The following is a 15,299-nucleotide window of genomic DNA, read 5'->3' as shown; positions in this document are numbered from 1 at the left end:
GCAGATTGACCTAATTTACCAGATAATAACAGAGACATAGTAAAGTAGGTGTTGGATCAAATGGACAGGAGTTTGAGAGTGTGATAGTGAGGCACTTTCAGATTTTACGAGCTGTTCTATGCAGAACCGGCGAGGAAAGGAAAATACGGAAGACATTGATAAGAAGGAGGAACTGGATGATAGGACAATCGTATTTTTTTAAGGCATCAGGTAATTACATTCACTGTATAGAGTGAACTGTAGAGGATAAAAACTTTGGAGCAAGAGAGAGATTGGAATATTTCTGGCAAATAATTGAGGATGTAGAGTGTTGGTGCTGCTCTGAGATGGAAGAGTTGGCTCGGGAGAGAAATTCGTGGTGCTCTGCAATCAACCAGTCACAGTACTGATGACTTAAATCCGACGACAGATCAATCGCCCTCTTCAGTTATTGCGAGTTTTTTTTATTATTATTATTTGCCGCTGCCCGCAACGAGAAAACCCTATCAGTGAGTACGAATAACAATAAAGGCTGCAGCAACTAAAGAAGGCTACTGGGTCTGCAATCGAAATAAAATTCAAACGTCGGCCGAAAACCTGAAAAATTGCTGAGATAATCTGACATTGTACAAAAGTTAACTGCCATTTACAGTGCTTGCTCGCTTTTTCGTGTTTCACTTTCTCTTTAATTACAGATACGCTTAATCTATAGCACACTAATGTGGCCGTACGTGTCTCGCTAATTTCCAGTCAAAATTGTCATATCAGGTAAATAGGGGAAGTGAACTGCATAAATAAAAAAAGTATTAAACAAATAATAGTGATGCGTTTAATGAACATTAATGAGCGTGTACAGCGAGGGCAACATACAGACAATACAATTCCCGTGACAGCCGCTGGAGCTGCCCGATGCGGTTGTAATGTGAAGAGAAGCACTGTTTCGTTCCGGGAAGTAGTTCTGTAGAGTTCCGCCCGCGGGAAGTGTTCCCACGCACAGCAGGTAGACAGATCTCTGGAACAACGCAGCGCACGGCTGCGCGTGCAGGGTCACGGCCGTGCGGAAGCGGGCTCTCTCACGCCGACGTCTATCTGTCCGCCTGCCCTGTGACACCGGCCGTGGCCGGGGTGTGGAGGGGACGCCGCTCACCGTGGCGGTATGCAGGCTCTCTAATGCCCTCCTCGTGATTAATGGTGCTGTGTCACAGCTGCTCAACACACGCTGACTGGCTTTGTTGGTCGTTTTTGTTACGAATTACACCTGAGATATTCTTAGAAAATTACACACACACACACGCACATACATATGCAGGTCACTCACATTCACACAATAAATTATAATCACTCGTGACAATTCATAAAATAAATAAAACATAATTCATTTTGTACGACGGTTTACATAAAAGTGGGCTCTAGTCTTCTCTGCACTCCCGAGAAAATGGTGTGGAACTGTTAGTTTGATAGTAGAGCACCAGACGTGCAGATAAACAGACGTGAGAAGATCCATTACACATTGAAAGGAACAAGAGAAATTTAATCTTTCCTTCAACATGTCGCAAATGCAGTAGAAGCAAAATGAGTCGGAGGGTGCTACGGTAGAGAAATATGAGGCTCTGCCGCAGTATCTGTTCAGTTTTGAAAGAAATTAAAGATAAGATCTCACTCTATTCTTCCATATATCTTTGAACCAATGGCATGGATCTCTTATTCTGGTAATATAGTAATGTACTTGGAAATGAAAAAATCTTTTAATAACATATGCAAAAACATTTTTAAAAATTAAAATAGAGTATAGATTCGACTTCTTTTGGACGTATCGTAAATTATATGTCATTCAGGCGAAGAAAATGAATTAGATAATGATGTGGGAGATATATTAGTGGTTACAATGGAGTCCCCTCACAACGACGAGAGGGTCAACATTACACTTTTCTTAGTGATAAAAATCTGTAACTGTTCACTTTCAAGTGTTGTAGCTGTCTTTAATCAGTCTTGGGAGGTAATACGTAAATTAGTTTTTGGGTGGGCTCTACAGAAATGTCAAAAGAGCTGTTTTTTCTCTACAACTGAAATTTCAGTGTCATCTGTAAAATCGAATGCTTTGTCACAAAGCCATTTATGCATCATCTCATATGAAGATCACTTAGAAGTAGATACTTCCGCCACTGCAAGTTTTCGAGAATTTTGCCACACAAGAAAACTGTATCCGCTTGACCTTTCCATAAACTCTGAAACGTCTTGTAATTTTAATGCACAGTTTAAGTAGCTACTGTGGAACTGCGTGGTTTCGCAGACTTTGGATGAAGACAATTAGCACTGTCAGCCTGAGGGAGAAAGACGGCTACAACGAATAAAACACTACTGTTTCTTCGCCAGTGGCTAGTGCGCACCAAATAAATCTTATGATTTGGTAAGAACAGTTGAAATTTTGATGTTTGACATGGAAACCTTTTTAGATTGCTAGCTTTAGTAAAGTTGCAGAAAGAAAACTATTGGATTAAAGAACTAGGCAGTTATCGGTCTCCTTCAAAACAGCTTAAAAGAGCGTGGGAGGAAGACACTGACCAGAGAATATCACGTAGAAAACTACTTGTAAACTATAGTTTTGTCCGACGGTTCCAAGGGAACAAAGTGAATTATATTAGGTAACGGTGTAGTGAGTGATCGTTGTTAGTGGAGTGTGGGAGGAGGACATTGGCGTTCAAAGTGCAACTGGGGGCGCAGATGACTCGGTGTACGTCACCGAGCGCCGAGGAGAGTGGCAGAGAGAGCAGAGCGCACGCTGGTCCGGCGCGGCGTCGCCCCTACGCCACGGCCTTCTCCTTTGCCGCAGCTGCGCCGGCGTCGGCCGCCCTGGGCCGGTGCTGCGCGCGGTACGCCATGCGGTGGGCGGCCAGCGAGCGGCGGTCCCAGTCGGCTCCGCCGTGGCCGCCGCCCCCGTGGCCGCCGCCGCCGTGGCCGCCCTGCCAGCCGTGCGCCATCTCGTAGTGGTGGCCGCCCTCGCTCTGCCGCTGCGCCACGATCTTCTTGAGCGCGATCACCAGGATCAGCACCAGCGCCATCTTACTCACGATGAGTGCCTTGCCCGCCAGCAGGAACAGGCCGGCGATGGCTGCGGGGATCAGGCCGGCCATCTTGGAGGCCATGCCCATCATCATCATGCCCATCATCTTCTTCATCTTACCACGTCCTGGGAGCAGACAACAGATTTGTGAGTCAATACTGGAAGTAATGAGGAAACAAAGAAGCGAATGGAATTCACTAAAGGTTTCCTTTGTGATAGTGCTTTCTAAAATAGGGTAGTGTAAGTGAAGTAGTCCTATCTAGGTATTATACACAGCCCAGTCACATTAATGTAACCACCGCGGATGTTCAGTGTCAACGTGCAGTAAAAAGTCACAGAATTCAGGTGGCAGCATTTTCAGTGGATGGTTCAAAAATGGCTCTGAGCACTGTGGTACTTAACATCTGAGGTAATCATTCCCCTATAACTTAGAACTACTTAAACCTAACTAACCTAACAACATTACCCACATCCATGCCTGAGGCAGGATTCCAACCTGCAACCGTAGCAGTCGCGCGGTTCCGGACTGAAGCGCCTAGAACCGCTCGGCCACCGCTGCCGGCGCAGTGGATGGGATCTCGCAAAGCAGGTAGGGCATTCGCGGAAAACAGTGCATTAATAAGGAAACGGAGCGACTGACCTGACGTTCAAAAGGGCATAATCAGTGGCTTTCGGGCCAAGGGTGGAGCATTTTCGAAACGGCAAAGTTTGTTGTAAACTATTCGGGAATGAAACTTGTTCGTGTCACTGCGGATTAAGTAGACTATGTATTAAGAGGCGCCGGCCGTTATGCACGGACGCTTTAGTCCGGAGCTGCTCTGCTGCTACGGTCGCAGGTTCGAATCCTGCCTCGGGCATGGATGTGTGTGATGTCCTTAGGTTAGTTAGGTTTAAGTAGTTCTCGGTCTAGGGGTCTGATGACCTCAGTTGTTAAGTCCCATAGTTCTAAGAGCCATATTAAGAGGCAATTGCGATGCACCACGGGCCGTAAATGAGAGAGCTTGATGGCGGGAGGGGAGGGGGTGGGGGCGGAGGTGGCTGCAGAGATGTGTACACGTCAATAGACGTGTAACTGTTGAGCAGCTGACCATCCAGATGAACCATTGAACCAAGGGACTACCAAGTGCGTATCATTGATCAGAGAACGTTGCTGATTATCGATCTCCACAGCACGTGTCTGACAGGTAACAGGTGGCCTTTTCAGATGCAACACGTTTTACGCCCCATCGGACTGGAAGCCGACATCCTGTCTGTATCAATTGCCGGAAAGGCTCCAGCCCGGAGGAGGGCGCGTTACGGTCTGGGGAATGTTTTTGTGGCATTCCTTGGGTTATCTCTGGATGATTCTGGAAGTCACAGTGGATCAACGCAAGTATGCATCTATCCGTGGAGACCATATCCACGCCTACATGCACTTTGTTTTACTTCAGCATGATGGCATCTTCTGGCAGGACAATGCGACGAGTCACAAAGCTGGCATGGTATGAGCGTGGTTCAGGTATCACCAACATGAGTTTACTGTACTCCCCTGACCATCAAACTCCCCGGATTGAAAGCCAGTCGAGAACCTGTGGGATCACGTCCATCGAGCTGTTTGCAGACTGGATCCTGAACCGGGAAAGCAGTGCGCATAGCTCCACATTCCTGTTGGTACCTTCCACAACATAATTATTCTCTTCACACACATCTTGCTTCAATCTACTTAGCAAAAGTTTATTACTCAGGATTTTCATAGGTGGCCACATTAATATATCTACACAGTTTAATTAAATACGACCCCAAGAAATTTCCATATCCAAGCTTAATAGCACATTAAACTGTGACATGGTCAACATACTATAATGCCGGGCACTAAAATTACAGCAACATGGAGAACAACAAACGAAATTTCGTTTCTAGTACGTATAGGTAAAGTAATAAGAAAGTAATAAGAATAAATGATAAAATTTGTATGTGATTTATGGCTGTATAGATGCGAAATATAGTCCAAAGCACCAATGGCTGACGTTTTATTTGTAGTTCCACAAATGTGTTCAAACTTATTGATTTTATGCTGAGAATCATTGTTGTATTCGATAGTGATTCCCCTTTAAGAAACGTTAATCATAGTAATTGCTTGGTCGCCACATCTCTCAACGAGTTGACAAAGTCCGCAGAAAATAAATATACATTTTGCCTTGTTTCAAAGCAAGTCTTTCACTGCTCTGTTAAACTCTGCCTCCAACACCGGATCCTCCATTTCGTTCTCTATCACTTTAGCTGATATTAACTCCCTCTTACAGAAGCTGTTTCCCTTTGTTCTCTGAGCTTAACGTCGTAATTCCTTTCGCACTCAACGTTGAAGCATTTTCTTTTAATTTCTCCGAAAGATGTTTTTACTTTCTTGGCTGCTGGAACTCTCCTTCCAACGACCAATTAATTTTCGATATCTTCACAAGTTTTCGTATTTATTTATACTTTCTATTGATTTCATTCATAATTGTCTCACACAGTTTTATCCCATTCCTATCCCGAAAACTTTTGTTTTTCTGTTTTCTTTATATGAGTTGAAGTTTCTCTTTTGCTACCCCATGTTTCTTCGGAGTTACCTCAGTCGTATTCACATTTACCTTCGCCGCTTCAGTATTTACACTGTTTGTGATATCCAATCCTATTTAATTGGACTTTAGTACGCCACTTATTTATACATCGATTCTATCACACAGATCTTTTTAAAAGTTTAGTCGCTATTACTAACCTCTAATCTGAGTCTATATCTGCGCATGGCAACCTCGCGATTCGCACTAATAATTATATCGCAAGTCTTATGTCCGACGTACTAAAATCTAGCCAACCGGCATTAAAAACTGCTACAGAATGTCTTGATGAAGGGTCTGATGCATGCCATAAATGCCGGCAAATATGGATCCTGTAAGCATCACCAAGTACGCACACTAAACCAACAGCAGCTAGATAATGCACAAACAACGGTGCATGAAAGAACTTTCTTCTCGAGTGGAAAAATATGTTCGACCCATCTAGTAGTTGCAGCAAGACATCCCACACCATCCGTCGCTTCCTAGTATTGACACTGGATGCTGTTGATTAGATTGAGAGATGAAATTGTAAAATTAATAAATATGTGACATACTTTCTCTGTACGTTTTCACGCTTTCATTGATGCCATTGTCTTACTTCTGTGTAACAAAACCACATGTTGTGACATACATTAAATAAATAAATATGCACATGGGACCACCGTTGAATTCAATAAAAGGTATCATAATCTACATCTCTCCCTCATTTAATACATACGTTTTCTTCCTGTGTTTTTAAACAGTGTTTTTGCTGTTACCAGAAAAATTTATTGCCGAACTCACTAGTTTCTTACGTCTCTCACTTCAATTACTGGCAATGTATTTTTCCACAGCTCTGCCTCCACTTCCTCCCATGTTCCAGCACCCTATGATTGTACCATTTTAATCACCACTATACAGGGTGGTCCATTGATCGTGACCGGGCCAAATATCTTACAAAATAAGCATCAAACGAAGAAACTACAAAGAACGAAACTTGTCGAGCTTGAAGGGGGAAACCAGATGGCGCTACGGTTGGCCCGCTACATGGCGCTGTCATAGGTCAAACGGATATCAACTGCGTCTTTTAAACAGGAACCCCCATTTTTATTACATATTCGTGTAGAACGTAAAGAAATACGAATATTAGTTGGACCACTTTTTTTCGCTTTGTTACAGATGGTGCTGTAACAGTCACAAATGTATAAGTACGTGGTATCACGTAACATTCCGCCAGTGCGGACGGTATTTGCTTCGTGATACATTACCGGTGTTAAAATGGACCGTTTATCGATTGTGGAAAAGGGCGATTGTTCCCACAAAAGTAGACTACAAAAGAGATTATGCAGTTGTCGAGGGATGTGGGATAAACGGAGAGCTCTGATGTTGAGCCTTGTTTGAGTGTACTGGAAGTATACAGTCACCCCACCAGCAAAATAAAGACAATGTGGAACACAATGAAAGAGTAGTTGGACCAGAAAACTAGGACGTAACTTCGAGAGTAAATGTTGCACTGGTAACAAAAGTGTGTAGATTATCAAAAACGCACTAAAAAGCGTTTGGCATGTGTTACTTAGCAGACGGGGATAACAGCGACATATTATATTTCCTGGAATACTTATGACCGACCTGTATAAATTCACCAGAAGAAATGTTAGTCACCTCCTTCAAAGAGCACAATGATTAACTCGAAGCTCTGCGGATGCTGTAGCACTGGAGCCAATAACAAGGTATGGTAATGGTGTGTATGTGCCAGTTGGTTTTATCGATGAAGGATGGTGTTGTTGGTTGATGCCTGACGGAATGGAAACTAAGATCTATTATGGATGTTGCCAAATCTGTTGCTTTATCACCGTGAACTGTCCAACACATCTACTATAAATGGTCTTCCAACCGCGCCCACATAAAAATCGCCTAAGAACTGTGATCGCAAGAAGATTCCAACCGACATGGACTGAAGACGAGAGTAGCTCCTAGCCAATGCGAATCTGTTTCAAATCTGACAGAAATTGCTAACGTCAGTGACTGCATGTCCCTGTTAACCAATTTCTGAGTGAAGTATCTTAATGAAACCGCAAGTAATTGATATATCGGCTGGGGAACCTCGCAAAAAGTCATTGCTCAAAGTGGCACTTACGGCTGCACGTCTTCAGGGGACAAAACATCACAGGAAATGGACAGTGGCTGACTGCAATTTTGAGGTGTGATGTGACGACCTGCAATTTTGTCTATTTAAAAAAATGATGCAAAGTGTCTCTGTGATATTTTGGGGCGTCCCTTTTACCATGTCTTCAGTCCACTCATTCAGGTTATTGTGAACATGAACCAGGAAGTTTATTTCAATGTTAAAGATAAAATCCTGTTCACAAGGCTGCCTGCGAACGTTCGTGGTTTGGGTTTATATCCACATCATACTCGACAAAACACTTAACTCCTTGTGGCGGAAGGTACTACTGCTACCATTATTTTCCCCCCCTTCTCATGTTCCACTCTTGAATGACGTGTGAGAAGGATTATTGTTGGTTGGCCTCTAATATCTCGAATTTTGTGTGTGTATGTGTATGTGTGTGTGTAAGGAAGTAACATGTTGCCCGAGTCTTCCCGGGAAGTACCCTCTCGAAATTTAATAGTAAATCTCTCTGTGTTGCACAACGCCTCCCTTGTAGTGTCTGCCATTGAAGATTGATGACAATCTTTGTAACGCTCTCGCATCGACTAAATTAACCCATAATGCAACCCCCCGCACTTCGTTTGATCTTCTCTACCTCTTCTGTCAGTCCTACCTGATACGGCAGCCAGACTGAAGAACGATACTCAAGAATCGGTCTAACAACCGCCTTGCAAGCCACTTCCTCCGTGACTCAGTTACAATTCCTTAAAATTCTTTCTCCGAATCTCAGTCTGGCATCAGCTTTTCGTACTATTTTTTTAAGCGCTCGTTGCATTTACGGTCACTCTGGATAGTCACTCATAGATTTTTTACGGCAGATTCTGTTTGCAGAAATTTTCCATCAGTAGTGTATACGCAGTGTACTATAATCAGATTCAGAGTCCACTGGCAGAGCGTGCACCATTCACAAGTCCTCTGATGTCATTCTGCAGATCTGTGCTGTATTCTAGCGTTTCTACTTTCTTATAGACAGTGAGCCATATGCGATCAGTTTTAAAGAGTTTCCGACTGTTTCTACCAGATCATTTATTTACCTTGTGAACATTAACGGTTCTATCACACTTCCTTGTGTACCCTAGAAGTTACCTTTAATGCTGTCGATTTTGTTCAGTTGAGAGCGACGTGTAGAGCTTTATCTACAAGAAAGTCTTGAATGCAGTTGCAAATCTAGTCCGATACTGGGTAAACTCGTTTTTTTTCAGTAATCGACGGTGCGGCATGATCAAATGCTCAAAACTTATCATCTATGAGTGACTGCAGTGGGATATCATGTACCTGAAGAAATTTGTGCACTCTCCTCCTCATTGAATTATCAACGACAGAGGATGCGGTCTCACTCAGTATGAGTACGATGTCCCCATTTTGCGTGGCATACTGAAGTGACTTCAGTAACATGAGTGTCAAGCCCTGAGCACTAGAGGAAGAAACGTCTACCGCTAAAACCTTAAAAATGAAGCATTCAAATGGTTAATGGAAAACATCTAGTAGGTTGAAGTCTGTTCCATTGATTTTTGTAACATCTAAAGTTATATGTGGTACCATTCGATTCTCACTGGAGGACGTTTCAGTTGTCTCAGGTACAATGAGACAAATTGCCTTCTAAGAATGAGAGTAAAAAGTAAGACCAAAAGTTTGTTTCATTTCACTATTTCAAACAATTAAAACAATTTTACAACGAAGCTCCACAGCTAACTGATCCTAACATATTACAGACAAGCTCTTTACACAGGAAGAATAGCTCACTTAAGACATTGGATACTAGATTTACGACTTGCAGTATATTCTACAAATTGTCTGCCAAAGCGGTTTCACTATGTAAGTCATGTCTTTTAAGTATATTAGAGAATTACGGTGGCAGAAGAATTTCGGCTAACTGGTTCGGTTTGTTTATCTCTAGCAACAAACGTGATGTTACTTGAGAAAGTCCTTTATTAAACTGTGTATTAATGTGACTGGGAATCAACTGCTAGTGGTGTCCGAGAAGGCTAGATAATAATTTCAGTGGCGAAGAAAAGAGCACAAAACCTAAGCAGAAACTTGTTTGCTATACCAAAGTGTGAGACGTGCATGGTATTAGAACAGTAAAGCAAGCATAGAACGATTATAGTCATTTATTATCGTATTTCGGGTAGCAAACGAAGCCTAATTAAATTTCCGAAACCACAAGTCATACCAATTATTCGTGACGTGTAATTCAGAAGGTACCGCAGAATCAACTGCAAAGAATTAGATACACCAGCTATATATTATATTTATACCTGGATTAAACAAAATGGAAACAATATAGGTCGATCTCTCTTCCAAACCAACATCACATTCACGTAATCAATAATATGAATAAAAGCGATCAGTGTGAAGACCTAAAGTAAATTCCTTTCGTGAACCAAAGTGTTCATCAACCTCAAACACTTTCCAGTAACTCACCAGCATTCATGAAAGTTTTAGCTAGTAATAAGGCATAATTTGAAAGCAACTTGGGGGAATTCGAGGTGGCCAGTTTATTTTACTTCGTTTAATAATTTATGAAGAGAACAAAGTTATCACATCATTAATAAAATTAAATAACGTGATTGCTATATGGTATCCGGCTTTTACACACCCTCAGCTCATTAAAGTGACCTGTGAAAATTAGCCGTGAAAACTTTTTTTCACGTTTTGATAAAATTTGTATTATTTTTAAATGGGAAGATGGTTAATAAACCTAATTTAATTCACATATGAAAATTTCATTAAGGAATTGTTATTTAAAATAAGTATCACTTATTATTTTTTCCTGACATGTACTACATCGATTTGGATGTCATACTATGTGTTCAAGAACCCAACAGTCTGCCTGACGTAATTTTTTCGAAAATTCTATGTGATTCGTTTCACTCTCTACAATATGCTAGGCCTTTGGATTCTTGTGAGTTGACAGACTAAATTCTACGGAAAATCTTGCTATTGTTCGCAGATTTGAAAGAATGGTGAAAGAAGTAATTATATGAAACAACGGTTCTGCAAATTTGCCTTCACAAAACAAGCTTGCAGTCACGGGCGACCAAAGTGGCTGCAAGCGCCAATTACTACGTAATTCCCTATTGTTTCCAAGCTGCACCACTTTTTTCCTTACTGCCACTAAAAAGAAGTGTTAAAATCTCATACCTTCTTAATATTTTCTTCACGAAGCAACCGCAGCTACAGCTATTACAGTCTTGGAACTACATGCGGTCACGTCTTAAATTCACAGTTCGTTAAATTTTATTGAAAGCTGAGAATTTACACATTTCTGTTTACAAGATGTTTCCAGAAGAGTACAATGGCTACGCAAATATTTGTCCATGTATCTGACTTCCGGAACGGCGTTACGACAGTGGTAGGTGTATTTTCTTAGGGTTATAAACGTACGTGGGCTTTACCTAAAAGCATTAATGGCAGGTTATTTCCTCAACATTTCCATGTCACGTAATGTTGTCGGTACGGGTTATCTGATGGAAAAAAAAGTTCTTTACCGAACCAAATGAATGTATCTAAACATTTAAATATTTATTCACGTGCTTTTCTCTTCATTCTCGGTTTCAGAGAATTATTTTGGAGTTAGATCTAAGGACGTACCACACTTTGATGATGATTATAAATTTTAGTTTTTAACCTCTAAAAACATGTCAGTTATTTATCTACTTCTAACAGCACTGAAATCACGAATGCTTTAGTGTGCAATAGAAAAATTATTGAGGTCAGCATTATACTATCGGCATACATCGATGAGAATAAAACGGAAAGCTCGCGTAAATACAGGTGAAATTTGAAGCATCACAGCCACGGAGACAATTTTTCGAAGTTTCAACTACATTGACACATGCACCAGCCCACTGGAATTAATGTAACGATAGGAAGAGGGAACTACACTTAACATTCAGTCATTCAACGCAAGGTGGCTTGTGGAATATGGATGCTGGTGTTCTGCTTCACGATAGAAATAAAATTACACATTGACTGACAATTTTTATCTATTAATATACAATAACACCGTAGACCACCTATGTTATTAGTACAAATGTTTTTCAGCTGTGTTGATGTAGCTCAACTGCAAGAATACTCTAAGACTTAAGCTTGGAGGAAAAGTGTTAGCATATAATTTTACGTCATGTTTCCTTAAAAAAAAAAAGAAACGTTTGTTAAACGATTAGGCCAGTAGAAATTTTCGATTTTGTATTTGACAGGTATACTTGAGCATAGTATGTGTAGACGTCTGCGATATTTAAGAATTTCACATGTAATGGAGGTCCGCTTCCATAACTGAGTTGTCAGCGTGTATGCAGTGCGGAGCACATGCACTCAGTTTCCAGTAGTGCCAAGAAACTTTCCGTGGAAGCAGAACTGTAATGGGTGGCCTCTAAATGCTAGTTCTGAATCGAGGTGAATGATAAATAACGGCTCCAAGGTTAGAACAGCCGATAATAGCCTGGAGAGCTGTTTGCTGACCCCACGCTCCACTGTACCGCAAGCGAGTGACGCCATATGGGGTAGGATGACACGACGGCCGGCCGTCGTCGCGCAGTCCTCTGGACATGACCGTCATATTCAGTTTTATTTTATTTTTTTAAATACATGTTATTGCAGTGAGTAATATATCGGTATTGGTAGAGACATTGCTTTTCTTACCTCTCTAAGAAACTCTAATTATGCATGCTCTGATTTGACATTCTGATTTTACTATTTTGTGTTCTGAAACAGTCGGAGGGTAATGTTTTACTACGTTATTTAGTTAGTTCCCTGTCACGTTTGCATATATTTTCCTTAATGGTGACTAGTTTCGAACCATTCATTTCCAACCATTGCTTGCATCTTTTTCATCTGAGTGTAAAACAATTCCAACGTAAAATAGGAATTTTTTCGCTTCTTATAGTATACATTCGAACTGTCTGTTCTGGACGCAATTCACTTTCTTACATTGGGTACCAAATTTGATTTGTATTTTCCTGTCGTTTTCTGTTTTAAGTTTTGGCTACTGTCATTTCTTATTTACTATGTCCATCGTAATCACCAATCAGTTTCCCAATTGAATACTAAACTGAGGAAAAGAGATACAACAAAGATTATCTGCAGATAGATGTATGACTACATAATAGTAAAATTAACACATTGTAAGCAATGCAATCATAAGAATAAATAATGTGCATTATACAGTAAAAGTAGATCTTTAGATACTATCGTCAGTGTATGGTTTTCTTAGGAATACGAAACTACAAAAGACTGGCGCCACAGCTGTGAACTATTACTATAATATATAAACCAAAGGACAATGAGTTTAGTTAAAGTACATTACACAGCTAATGTAGCCTATCATCAGTGCTTCTGAGAGATCTAGGTTCTCTTACAAGAGAATAATTATTTTGCCTGCTCCAGATATCTTAATAATCATGTATCCAAATGTAAACGGAATTTGAAGTTTCACTCTGAATGGGATGTTGGCTAAGGTGGACTAAAGAGGAAATAAGATAATACCAAAATTTTGCAGTTTTGTCCTTTTCTCGTGTTATGCCTTTTTTGTGTTTACGTGCAACTGAAGTGGCCATCTGTCCATTTGACACACGTAGAGGCTATACAGTCAGGTATCCGATCATATGAATATGGCAATATAACTTGCTGAAGCTAGTATTCAGGATAAGTATAAACTGCGATCTGGGAAAAACAGCTTCTACTTTGGAAGCTCGTTACAATAATACAGAGATCGCTGTGCTTGTGAAAATGTCATTGCAATATAATTTCTGTTACTTGGTATTCTTTCCTTGTGTACATAAAAACCACAGTGTCTGGATTATTGCTCAGAGTAAAAGTACTTGTGGTGATAAAAACATCCAAAACCATGAATACCATCTACAAATAAGCGACAATGATAGCGTTTTGTACTACAGGGAGTTTCCTTTTGTTGTAGCGAATGACAACAATTTTTCATAATAGATAAATGTGAAGAGAAAGGACCCAAATGTACATGAAAGTGATAGTAATAAACATTTTGAGCATATCATATCACGTAAGTATGTAGCGATAATAGCAAGAAGCTATATGAAATGTGACGATCTCGTACGATCAGTTTTAGGAAAATCAAATGAAAGACATTTACTTGTTGTTTGTGTTCTGAGAAAATGCAGTGCATCTGTAAAGGAAATACGAAACGCTACTGTGATCAGTTCCAGGGTAAGTTCCAGTGACTGGAGCTCTTATCAGGCAGGCAAGATCACAGACGTTCAACATATCCAGAGACATGCTTCTACGTCCATACACCACATCTGGAGTGTAATGAAATGTTCGCTGAACTTCAACGGGATTCCTTGGAAGAAGCACAACGTAGTTCTCTCGAAGCCCAGCTGGTGTATTAAGAGAACCTGTATTGTTAAACCAATCTGCGAGCATCGTGCCGCCATTGTGCTAGACACCATTAGAATATGAGACATTAGCGGACGCACAGCATCATACCGAGAGTCATTTTAACACCCTCGTTCAGTGAGCAAGGGAGTGGAACAGAAACCTATAGTACTGGCACGATGTTAGTACCACTTAGTACCGCACAGTTATTGCCCGCAACTTGTGTATGTAGGCGTACATCTCAATGAAACCTAAATGGAAACACACCTTCCTCGACGCCCCTCTCCAGGTCCTCGCCCTGCAGCCTGGGCAGCGTCAGCTGCAGCCTATGGGAGCTGATGAAGCGCGCCACGCGGTCCATGAGGGCTCGGTCCACTCTGGCCTCCCTCTGGTCAGGGTTGCCGCTGCGATCCGCAAGGTCGTCTTGGGACGCGCCTCTGCTGCCGCCTGTCGCGTCATCCTCTTCCGACGACCGCACCAGTAGCACCGACTCCCCCAGAGGGATTTCCGGCAAACGCATGGCTCGGTCCAGGAGGTTCACAGCTCGCATCTTGAGGCACACCGCCAGGGTGTCACCGCGTCTCTCGCACTCGTCGTACAAGCGAAAGGCCATCTTGAGGCCGACGCCGAGATCTTCGTCTCCGTCTCCACTCTTGTCATCAGCCGATGCCGTCCATGTCACTGTCAGCAGTACCAGCATCCACGTTCGGAGCAGCATGTCTGGCGCTCAGCACTACCCTCGGTTTGTTGATAGGTGGTGCTGTTGGGCGAAAACCGGCGTTCTTATCTACACACTGAACCTCGCAACGATATGCCACAGAGGTTTATATGTGCTGAAAACCTCCCCCCACTACGGCGCAACGCCTCCCAACGGCCCGAGGGGCCTAGCTGGACCGGCGGCATCTTGACCTCCAGGGGAGTGCGGAGTGCTGCTTTCCTCTCCCTGGTGCTCGCTCTCTCTGTCTCTCTCGCTCCCTCTCTCTCTGCCTCCGCTCGTGCGCGATTATGACCTCGGCGCCCCCACCACGCTCGCCGTACCGCCTCGCCATGAGAACACCCCCATTCTGGCGCTGGGTGAGTGCAAGGTCCCCCCAGAAACCTGGTTTCCCTGCCATCCGTCGGTACGGCACAAATTTCGCAAGTGTCATTGTTTACTGCCTCTGAATCTGTTACTTCTATCAAAAGG

The 15,299-nt window shown here is 42.2% G+C and overlaps 1 protein-coding gene across 1 annotated transcript; it reads right to left on the bottom strand.

The window, feature by feature from the left end:
- Positions 1–785: 785 nt before the first annotated feature.
- Positions 786–14,910, bottom strand: LOC126355851 (uncharacterized). The gene is made up of 2 exons (XM_050006337.1): positions 14,381–14,910; positions 786–3,166 (listed from the first exon to the last, which is right to left on the bottom strand). The coding sequence occupies exons 1-2, from the start codon at positions 14,829–14,831 to the stop codon at positions 2,781–2,783; spliced, it is 837 nt and encodes a 278-aa protein (XP_049862294.1). The 5' UTR covers positions 14,832–14,910; the 3' UTR covers positions 786–2,780.
- Between the last annotated feature and the right edge of the window lie 389 nt (positions 14,911–15,299).

This window comes from Schistocerca gregaria, chromosome 3 (genome assembly GCF_023897955.1).
Source record: "Schistocerca gregaria isolate iqSchGreg1 chromosome 3, iqSchGreg1.2, whole genome shotgun sequence".
Taxonomy (NCBI): Eukaryota; Metazoa; Arthropoda; class Insecta; order Orthoptera; family Acrididae; genus Schistocerca; species Schistocerca gregaria.
The sequence above is the reverse complement of the archived record's forward strand: the minus strand, read 5'-3'. Positions and strand labels throughout refer to the sequence as shown.

What these genes read in the sequence shown, in the direction of transcription:
- LOC126355851 (XM_050006337.1), bottom strand. Translation starts at nt 14,831, where the DNA reads ATGCTGCTCCGAACGTGGATGCTGGTACTGCTGACAGTGACATGGACG. An exon ending in GGAGAGGGGCGTCGAGGAAG is followed by an intron (nt 3,167 to 14,380) that starts GTGTGTTTCCAT and finishes GTCTGCTCCCAG; the next exon opens with GACGTGGTAAGATGAAGAAG.